This window comes from Silurus aristotelis (genome assembly GCF_946808225.1).
Source record: "Silurus aristotelis genome assembly, chromosome: 3".
In the NCBI taxonomy this organism is placed as follows: Eukaryota; Metazoa; Chordata; class Actinopteri; order Siluriformes; family Siluridae; genus Silurus; species Silurus aristotelis.
This window is the reverse complement of record NC_139576.1, coordinates 37,761,211-37,773,710: the sequence shown is the minus strand read 5'-3', so window position 1 is coordinate 37,773,710 and position 12,500 is coordinate 37,761,211. Positions and strand designations below refer to the sequence as shown.

Here is a 12,500-nt window from a genome sequence, read left to right as displayed (position 1 = left end):
ACAACACACAACCAAGCACATATCTACCCACAACCACACACATATGCACATATCTCCACACATCCACACACAACTACACAAATATATACATATCTACACACATCCACACACAACCACACACATCTACACAATACTACAGACATATACACAAGAGTACACACATATAAACACATCTACACACAACCAAACACACATCTACACATATCTACACACAACCACACATATCTACACTCATGTAGACAATACTACAGACATATACACAAGACGACACACATATCTACACACAACCACACACATCTACACAAGACTACACACATATACATATATCTACACACATCCACACAATGATACACACATCTACACACAACTACACATATGTAGACAATACTACAGACATCCACACAAGACTACACATATATATATATATATACATATCTACACACATCCACACACATCTACACACAACTACACATATGTAGACAATACTACACACAAATATACATATCTACACACATCCACACACAACCACACACACATCTACACATATCAACACACATATATAAATATCTACACACATCTACACACAACCACACACATCTACATACAACCACACACATCTTCACACAACCACACACATCTACACAATACCATACATGTCTACACACAACCACACACATCTACACACAACCACACACATCTACATATATCTACACACGTCTACACACAACCACACACATCTACACAATACTTTAGACATCTACACAAGACTACACATGTATATACACATCTAAACACAACCAAACACACCTCCACACACATATACACATAACTACACACATCTACACACATCTACATATATCTACACACAACTATAAACAACTTCACACATATATACATATCTTCACACAACCACACATATCTACACAATACTACAGACATATACAAAAGACTACACACATATAAACACATCTACACACAACCAAACACACATCTACACACAACCACACACATCTACACATATCTACAAAAACCACACACATCTACACAAGACTACACACATACACACATATCTACACAAATCCACACAACCACACACACATCTACACCCCCCCACACACAAATCTACACACATATATACACATCTAAACACAACCAAACACACATCCACACACATATACACATATCTACACATAACTACACACATCTACACACATCTACATATATCTACACACAACCACACACAACTTCACACATATATACATATCTCCACTCATCCACACACAACCACACACATCTACACAATACTACAGACATATAAACAAGACTACACACATATATACATAGCTACACACATCCACACACAACCACACATTTTACACACATCCACACACATCTATACAAGACTACACACATATACACATATCTACACACAACCACATACATCTTAACACAACTACACAAGACTAAACACATCTACACACATATACACATATCTACACACAACCACATATATCTACACCCCCCACACAAGTCTACACACATATACACATATCTACACACAACCACACACATTTACACAAATCTATACACAACCACACACATCTTCACACAATCACACACATCTACACAAAACCACACACATCTACACACAACCACACACATCCACACACAACCACACACATCTACACAATACTTTAGACATCTACACAAGACTACACACATATATACACATCTATACACAACCAAACACACATCCACACACACATATACACATATCTACACATAACTACACACATCTACATATATCTACACACAACCACACACAACTTCACACATATATACATATCTCCACTCATCCACACACAACCACACACATCTACACAGTACTACAGACATATAAACAAGAGTACACACATATAAACACATCTACACACAACCACACACATCTACACACAACCACACACATCTACACAAGACTACACACATATACACGTATCTACACACATCCACACAACCATACACACATCTACAAACAACTACACATATGTAGACAATACTACAGACATCCACACAAGACTACACACATATATACATATCTACACACATCCACACACAACCCCACACACATCTACACAATTTTACAGACATATACACAAGACAACACACATATAAACACATCTACACACAACCAGACACACATCCACACACATATAAACATTTACACAAAACCACACACATCTACACGTATCCACACACATCCACACAACCACACACACATCTACACACTACCAATCACATGTGTACACACAACCACACACATCCACACACATCTACACACAACCACACACATCTACACAAGACTATACACATATCTACACACATCTACACAACCATTCACACATCTACACACAACTACACATATGTAGACAATACTACACACAACTACACACACATCTACACACTACCAAACACACGTGTACACACAACCACACACATCTACACACATACACATATCTACACACATCTACACAAGACTATACATATGTAGACAATACTACAGACAGCCACACAAGACAACACACACATATATATATATATATATATATATATATATATATATATATATATATATATATATATATATATATATATATATATATATATATATACACATAATCTACACACATCCAAACACAACCACACACACATCTACACACAAACACTCACATCTACACATATCTACACACATATATACATATCTACACACATCCACACACAACCACACACACATCTATGCAATACTACAGACATATACACAAGACTACACACATATAAACACGTCTACACACAACCAAACACACATCTACACACAACCACACACAGACACATAGCTACACACAACCAAACACACATCTACACACAAGCACACACATCTACACAAAACCACACAAGACTACACACATATACACATATCTACACACAACCACATACATCTTAACACAACTACATAAGACTACACACATCTACACACATATCTACACACAACCACACACACATCTACACACAAACACACACATCTACACAAATCTACACACAACCACACAAATCTTCACACAACCACACACATCTACACACAATCACACACACGTGTACACACAAGCACACACATCTACACACATATACATATATCTACACACAAACACACATTTACACACAGCCACACACATCTATACAAGACTACACACATATACACATATCTACACACAACCACATACATCTTAACACAACTACACAAGACTACACACATCTACACACATATCTACACATAACTACACACATCTACACACATCTACATATATCTACACACAACCACACACAACTTCACACACATATACATATCTTCACACATCCACACAAAACCAAACACACATCTACACAATACTACAGACATATACACAAGACTACACACATATAAACACATCTACACACAACCAAACACACATCTACACACAACCACACACATCTACACATATCTACACACAACCAAACACACATCTACACAAGGCTACACATATCTACACACATCCACACAACCATACACACATCTAAACACAACTACACATAAGTAGACAGTACTACAGACATCCACACAAGAATACACACATATATTAATATCTACACACATCCACACACAACCACACACACATCTACGCAATACTTCAGACATATACACAAGACTACACACATATAAACACATCTACACACAACCAAACACACATCTACACACAACCACACACATACACAAACACATACACATATCTACACATAACTACACACATCTACACAGATCTACATATATCCACACACAACCACACACACATCTACACAATATTACAGACATATACACAAGACTACACACATATAAACACATCTACACACAACCAAACACACATCTACACACAACCACACACATCTACACATATCTACACACAACCAAACACACATCTACACACAACCACACACGTCTACAAACATATAAACATATCTACACAAAACCACACACACATCTACACAAGACTACAAACATATACACATATCTACACACATCCACACAACCACACACAAATATACACACAGCCACACACATCAACACACCACTACACACATCTAGACAATACTACACATCTACACACTACCAAACACACGTGTACACACAAGCACACACATATACACATATCTACACACAACCAAACACACATTTACACACATCCACACACATCTATACAAGACTACACACATATACACACATATACACACAACCACATACATCTTAACACAACTACATAAGACTACACACATCTACACACATCTACACACAATCACACATATCTGCACCCCCCCACACAAGTCTACACACATCTACAGAAGACTACACACATATACACATATCAACACACATCTACACACAACCACACACACATCTACACACAACCACACACATTTATACAAGACTACACACATATACACATTCCTACATACAACCACATACATCTTAACACAACTACAAAAGATGACACACATCTACACACATATACACAATACCACACATATCTACACCCCCACACACACAAGTCTACACACATCTACACAAGACTACACACATATAAACATATCTACACACAACAACACACACATCTACACACAGCCACACACATCTTCACACAACCACACACATCTACACAATACCATCCATGTCTATACACAACCACACACATCTACACACAATCACACACATCAACACACAACCACACACATCTACACATATCTACACACAACCACACATGTCTAGACACAACCACACACATCTACACAATACTACATATCCAAACACACATCCATACACATAACTACACACGTCTACATATATTTACACACAACCACACACAACTTCACACATATATACATATCTTAACACATCCACACACAACCACACACATCTACACAATAATACAGACATATACACAAGACTACACACATATAAACACATCTACACACAGCCAAACACACATCTACACACAACCACACACATCTACACACAACCACACACATCTACACAAGACTACACACATCTACACACAACCACACACATATACACACATATACACACAACCACACATGTCTACACACAGCTACACAAATATACACATATCTACACACAAATCTACACCAAACCACATAAGTCTACACACATCTACACATATCTAAACACATCACACACATCTATACACATCTACACACAATCACACACATCTACACAATGCTTTAGAGAGCTACACAAGACTACAAACATGTATACACATCTGAACACCACCAAACACACAACCACACACATATCTACACATAACTACACACATCTACACATATCTACACACAACCACACATATCTAAACATACCTACACACATCTACACACAACCACACCCATCTACATATCTATACACAATACCACAGACATCTACACAGTACTTCACATGCGAACACATCTACACAATACCACAGACATCTACACAATACTTCACATGCGAACACATCTACACAATACCACACATGCCTACACAAAACTGCACATATCTACACACTACTATACACATCTACACTCATATCTACACAATACTATACTCATCTACCCAACACCACACACATCTACACAACTCCACTTACATCTCCACACATCACAATACCGCAAACCACCACCACCATCTCTTTCGGCTTCTTCCGTTAGGGGGCGCCACAGTGGACCATCCGCATGTTTAATTTGGCACATATTTTTATGCTGGATGCCCTTCCTAACGCAACCCTCCCTATTTATCCGGGCTTGGGACCGGCAGAAAGGCTTGTGCAACCCTAATGGCTGGGGTTGTTTCCCTGACCGGGGCATCACAATACCGCAAACATCTATACAATATCACACACTTCCACACAATACCACACACATCTACACAATACCACACACATCTGCACATAAGACATTTTTATTTATTTATTTTTTAGATTAAATGTCATTTTTGAATAAAATTTGTTTATAATGTAATATTTTGTGTGTGTGTGTGTGTGTGTGTGTGTGTGTGTGTGTGTGTGTGTGTGTGTGTTTTCTTGTTAGAGACCTCATCAAGAAGCTGCTTGTTGTCGATAAAGCGAAGAGACTGGGAAGTTTAAGAGTAAGTCAAAATGTCATAACGTAATATAAACGTTGTTAGCATCATGCTATTAGCATTACAGCCATTGTTAGCATCACAAATTATACTGTTTTCTCGATCATTTATAATATAACAGTTATTTTGTGTATTTAGGCTGAACTTCTTTTTTTCGTTTTACGTTGGAGATGACACGGCTAACAAGAAACCATTAGCTAGCTTTACTGGATTAATATTGTTAGCGTTATTAGCCACATTGTGTCCCCACACATCAAGAACTGCAGTAGGAGTGTGTGGTCTGTTCAATACAAACACTAAATAACACAATAAATAAATGTTGGTTTTTTTAGGTTTTGACAGCCATTTTGCTAAGTTTTAATGTCTAAAGGTTGCGTGAAGCTGCATTTACATCCACACACACACACACACACACACACACACACACACACACACATTGCATCGTCTTTGATCTTGTGTTTTCTTTTTTACCGCTTCCCCACCGAGTCTCAGCTCAACTCCACAAGGCTTTACAAGGCTCAGTTTATTGCATCCTGAAAGTCACAAAGGACACAAAATTCAAGGTCAAACTTACCCTATTACCAGAAGTAAAAGTTTTGACCCCCCCCCCCCCCTTATACACAAACACACACACACACACACACACACACACACACACACACACACACATACACACACACACACACACACACACACACACACACACACACACACATTTCCACCCTGACTGATTAACCAGTAGTGAGGTCAAAGATCACAAGATTCTCACCCATGGTCAGTCTTGGTTGCTTCACAGAAGGTTTTTGAACACTATATCAGGGAACTGAAGAGAAAAGGAAAGAAGAAGGGATCGATTCCCTTCATTCAATTATTAAAGAAGTAGATTCTCAGCGACGTCTCGTTTGGACACGTTTCATCCCCCAGTGCGCTGACCTTTAACCTCTCATTCAGGCTACGTTCATGCCTCTAGCTACACTAATTATATACGCTAAATCTACACAATGCTAGTTTGAGCTAGTCGCCACTAGTAAGCTAGTGTTTGAGCTATCTCGGTAACCATGGTAACCTGTAATGCATGTCATCCTGCAATGAATGGGATTATTTTATTTTATTTTATTCAATTTGATTTATTTTGTAGAAGTAAAAAGTCGTATAAAATCAGATCCAACCTTTTAATTTATTACGACACTAAATATTTAAAGGTGAAAGAGAAAGCAGTTCACGAAGACCAGAACATAGACATCTGTATTTGTGTCTGGTCTCAGTAGAAGATTACAGTGCTCAGGATGTGTGTGTGTGTGTGTGTGTGTGTGTGTGTGTGTGTGTGTGTGTGTGTGTGTGTGTGTGTTTGGTGTCAGCTGTGTTAACACAGATTTTTTTTTTGCCCCTTAACAAAGCAGATGGTGTGTATGTATCAGTGTGTGTGTGTGTGTGTGTGTGTGTGTGTGTGTGCGTGTGCGTGTGTGTGCGTGTGTGTGTGCTTGTGCTTGTGCTTGTGCATGGGTGTGGTATGTGAAGAGAATTTTCAGATTGTTCTCAGCTCCATTCATTCATTAGACATGTTTGGGATTTTTGTTTTACATGCAATCTAAATACTATACAATAAAATAAGTAAATAAACAATAAATGTTGATTTATATTTAATGATTTTTTTATATTCATCTGATTTATTCAATGTTGATTTGTGTTCAGGGAGGAGCCGAGGATGTGAAGAGCCACAAATGGTTTCGATCTGTAGATTGGGACATTGTTCCTCAGAGAAAACTCAAGGTATTAATAATAAAGTACAATGGAAAAAAAAAAAAAAAAAAAGAAAAAAAAAAGGTGTGTGTGTGTGTGTATATATATATATATACACACACACACACACACACACACACACACAATCATGATGTTCTCTCATCAGAATCACAAGGTGGTTACCTGGAATGGGTTTCAGGTAACAGGTGCGTCTTATCAAGAGTTTCGTACCTTTTAAATGTGCTTTACAGCATCAGTTCGCTTCTATAGAGGAAAGTGTGAGTACAGAGTCAACATCACTACTAGTGCTGCTACATTATGGAATTATTGAAAGAAACACACAGTTAAGGAAAGAAAAAAGATCCATCAATATGTTAATAACTGAAGGCCAGTCAATCCGAAACATTTCAAGAACTTTAAATGGATCCTCAAGTGCAGTCTCCAAAACCATCAAACGCTACGATGAAACAGGCTCTCATGATGACCATCACAGGAAAGGTCATGAGCTACCTCTGCTGCAGAGGATAAGTGTATTAGAATGACCAGCCTCAGAAACCTTTGATTTACAGCCCACATAAAGGCCTTCATGGTTGAAGTGTGGCAAAGAATCCATTACTTCAGAAAAACAAGCAGAAGAGAATTACTTGGGCCAAGAAACACAAGGAATGGACATTAGATCAGCGGGTAACTGTCCTTTTGGTCCATACTTAGGATTTTTGGTTAAAGTTCTGTGTCTTTGCTGATGACTCTGTTGGTGATTTAGTCTGAATGGGGGTCTCACTTCACCAGCATGGCTACCACAGCATTCTGTAGCGACATGCCATCCGATCTGGGACCATTAATTGTTTTCCAACAGGACAATTACCCCAAACACACCTCTAGGTTCTTTAAGAGCTTTATCTTCAATAGGGGGAGTGAAATGACCTGGTCTTCACAATCAACCCATCTAAAACCTAAAAATATGGGCTGGTATGAGTTAAACCGGAGAGTGAAGGAGAAGCAGCCAACAAGCACTCAACACCTCTGGGAACTCTTTAAGATTGTTACAAAAAAACATTCCAGGTGAGGACCTCAAGATGCTGACAGAATTCCAAGAGTGTGCAAAGCTTCACTTTCTTAGCTACTTTTAGGAATCATTCTGGGTTTTATTCAACACGTTTTTCTTACTACATAATTCCATATTTGTTCCGTTTTCACTATATATATATATATATACAGAGAGAGGGAGAGAGAGAGAGAGAGAGAGAGAGAGAGAGAGAGAGAGAGAGAGAGAGAGGGAGAGAGAGAGATAGAAAGAGAGAGGGAGGGAGAGAGAGAGAGAGGGAGAGAGAGAGACCAGAAGAGGGAGAGAGAGAGAGAGAGAGAGACGGGAAGAGGGGGAGAGAGAGCGAGAGAGAGAGAGAGAGAGAGAGAGAGATAGAAAGAGAGAGGGAGGGAGAGAGAGAGAGCGAGAGAGAGAGAGAGAGAGAGATAGAAAGAGAGAGGGAGGGAGAGAGAGAGACGGGAAAAGGGAGAGAGAGAGAGAGAGAGAGAGAGAGAGAGAGAGAGAGAGAGAGAGATAGAAAGAGAGAGGGAGGGAGAGAGAGAGAGAGAGAGAGAGAGAGAGAGAGAGAGAGAGAGAGAGAGAGATAGAAAGAGAGAGGGAGGGAGGGAGAGAGAGAGACGGGAAAAGGGAGAGAGAGAGAGAGAGAGAGAGAGAGAGAGAGAGAGAGAGAGAGAGAGAGAGAGAGAGATAGAAAGAGAGAGGGAGGGAGGGAGAGAGAGAGAGAGAGAGAGAGAGAGAGAGAGAGAGAGAGAGAGAGAAAGAGAGAGGGAGGGAGAGGAGAGAGACGGGAAAAGGGAGAGAGAGAGAGAGAGAGAGCGAGAGAGAGAGAGAGCGAGAGAGAGAGAGAGAGAGAGAGAGAGAGAAAGAGAGAGGGAGGGAGAGAGAGAGACGGGAAAAGGGAGAGAGAGAGAGAGAGAGAGAGAGAGAGAGAGAGAGAGAGAGAGAGAGAGAGAGAGAGAGAGATTGTGTCTTTTTGAAGAAAAAGAATGATTTACACTGCTATCATTGTGTCACTTCCTCAGACTGAGAAAGAAACCGTTTCCATCCTCAGAGCAGATACCCCATCAGAGCTTCTCAGAGTTGGAGAAAGTGAAACTCTGCTGATCTTCATATTGTTATATTTCTTCATATTATTGCATTTAAACAGCAATTAAAAACGTCACATGATCCTGCTGACATCTGGATCAGGAAATAATTGACAGTCGCTTCCTTCACCCTGCAGTAAAAACCTACACAAATCGTTAATATGTAAAAGATCATGTAGTTAAATTTGAGTTGTGATTTTTCACTTAAAGAAATGAACTGTTACAGAAGTTTGTATTTATTGTGGTGTAAAAGGTTTTATTCCTTTATACATGTATCTTTTTATTTTTTTTATTCTCTCCCATTCAGCCAATTATCATTCCTGAAGTGGCGCATGAGGGAGATCCATCAAATTTCGAAGCTTATCCTGAAGAAAAGCGCAAAAAAGAACCTGCTGTTTCCCCGAGGGACTTGGAAATTTTTAAGAACTTTTGATTACAAACAAACATTCACAATGTTGATACTTATTTATGTGTTTTTTGCATCTTTTCACTAAGGCATGTGATACGATACGATACGATACGATACGTCTCGCAGTGTTGAACACAAGCACACTGTCATTACTGCTGAATATTCCTGAGATCCAGTGAAGAGATCCTGAGTTAGAGTCTGCAGATCCAGTGAAGAGATCCTGAGTTAGAGTCTGCAGATCCAGTGAAGAGATCCTGAGTTAGAGTCTGCAGATCCAGTGAAGAGATCCTGAGTTAGAGTCTGCAGATCCAGTGAAGAGATCCTGAGTTAGAGTCTGCAGATCCAGTGAAGAGATCCTGAGTTAGAGTCTGCAGATCCAGTGAAGGTTGAACATTGTGGCAGATGTGGTCGTCACTCTGATTCAGGAAAAAGTTTCCACGTCTGGACGAACTCCTCATTTCCCACCGCAGCGTATGGATCGTTCTGGATCGTTATTTTGACGTAACGACTTTTCAGATTAAGTTGATTTCTTATTATTTCAGAACATAAGCTTGTTATCGAAACATGGATGTTGAGGATCTCAGAATTTCAACATGTACAGGATATTATGTAGAAACGACGTGTAGCAAAATGACACGTTGACGTTGTTTTTCTCCGACAGTGTCAGTAGTACGCGCATGTCTGTAGGTTGCTAGGATCGTTCGTCATGGTTACAGTTTTGATACAGTACGCTATGATGAGATCCTGGCGAGACGAAACGAGACGTACGCATCAGCACACGTCTGTTTCCACTCGGTCTTGTTCTATGGTGTCATGTGTAATGTAATGTAGCTATAATCTATGCACTTCGTTCGATGTTTTGTTTGTTATGCAAATGCACATAACCTTTATTGCAAGTTATTCCACATGTACCCGACTTTTCTCTGGGAATGATTATGCAAATGATGTTAATGATCTGGACAGATCCATCAGTTTATCTCCGTCTCCATGTGATCGTGTCTCTAGCTGTAGTATGTTTGTGATGCTAATGGAACGTTATAGCTGCTCTCTGTTTGTTTGATGGTATGAGATGCTTGAATATGTAATAAACTTTTTTTTTTGTGATGAGATTCACAATTCCTTGCCTGGGAATCCTGGTTATGTTCTCCTTGGATTGTTTCTAGCCTGCAGGAACCTTTAAGGTCTTTTCCACATGAACATGAAAGGTTTGGGTTTGAAAGTTCTCTTTCTATAGAATGATCCTTTATGGTGATGATGTCATAATAATCATTACATGAATAAGTTCCATCTATCATTTTAAAATGAAGAAAACTCGACTAAGCAGGAGATTTCAGGAGAACCTGCTGAATGATCTCCTCCTCAGCTTTGTGCCTTACCTGAAATGAGAGAGATAAAGTCTACCATAGTGTAGACCTTTAAAATGTTCTTTTCCTTTAATCTCATGTTTCTGTTCGTCTGTCTGTAGCTTTCATTCGCTCCATGTTTTTATCTGTTTTTTTCAGGCTGGAGTCAAAATAATAATAATAATAATTAGAAAAATTATAACCATCCAAAATGTATTTATATAAAATTTTATTGTATTAATTTTATATTATCATTGTTAAAATATTTATAACTCCCTAAACTTATCATGGCCTTCATCACGATCACCAACATCATCACCATCATCACCATCATCATCACCACCATCATCATCACCATCACCACCATCATCACCATCACCACCATCATCACCATTACCACCATCATCATCATTACCATCACCACCATCATCATCATTACCACCATCATCATCATTACCATCACCACCATCATCACCATCACCACCATCCTCATCACCATCACCACCATCATCATCATCATCATCACCACCATCATCATCACCATCACCACCATCATCATCATCATCATCATCATCACCGCCATCATCATCAATACCATCACCACCATCATCACCATCACCACCATCCTCATCATCATCATCACCACCATCATCATCACCATCACCAC

General features: G+C 39.1%; 1 protein-coding gene across 1 annotated transcript in view; it reads left to right on the top strand.

The window, feature by feature from the left end:
- Window positions 1–11,048, top strand: part of LOC310722782 (cAMP-dependent protein kinase catalytic subunit PRKX-like) — a gene marked incomplete at its 5' end in the record, with an annotated part of 18,865 nt that extends 7,817 nt beyond the window's left edge. The window contains 3 exon segments of the mRNA XM_083535496.1: window positions 6,160–6,217; window positions 7,904–7,981; window positions 10,389–11,048. Of these exon segments, the coding sequence (XP_083391622.1) occupies window positions 6,160–6,217; window positions 7,904–7,981; window positions 10,389–10,514 (262 nt within the window). The 3' untranslated portion in view covers window positions 10,515–11,048.
- Window positions 11,049–12,500: the final 1,452 nt, after the last annotated feature.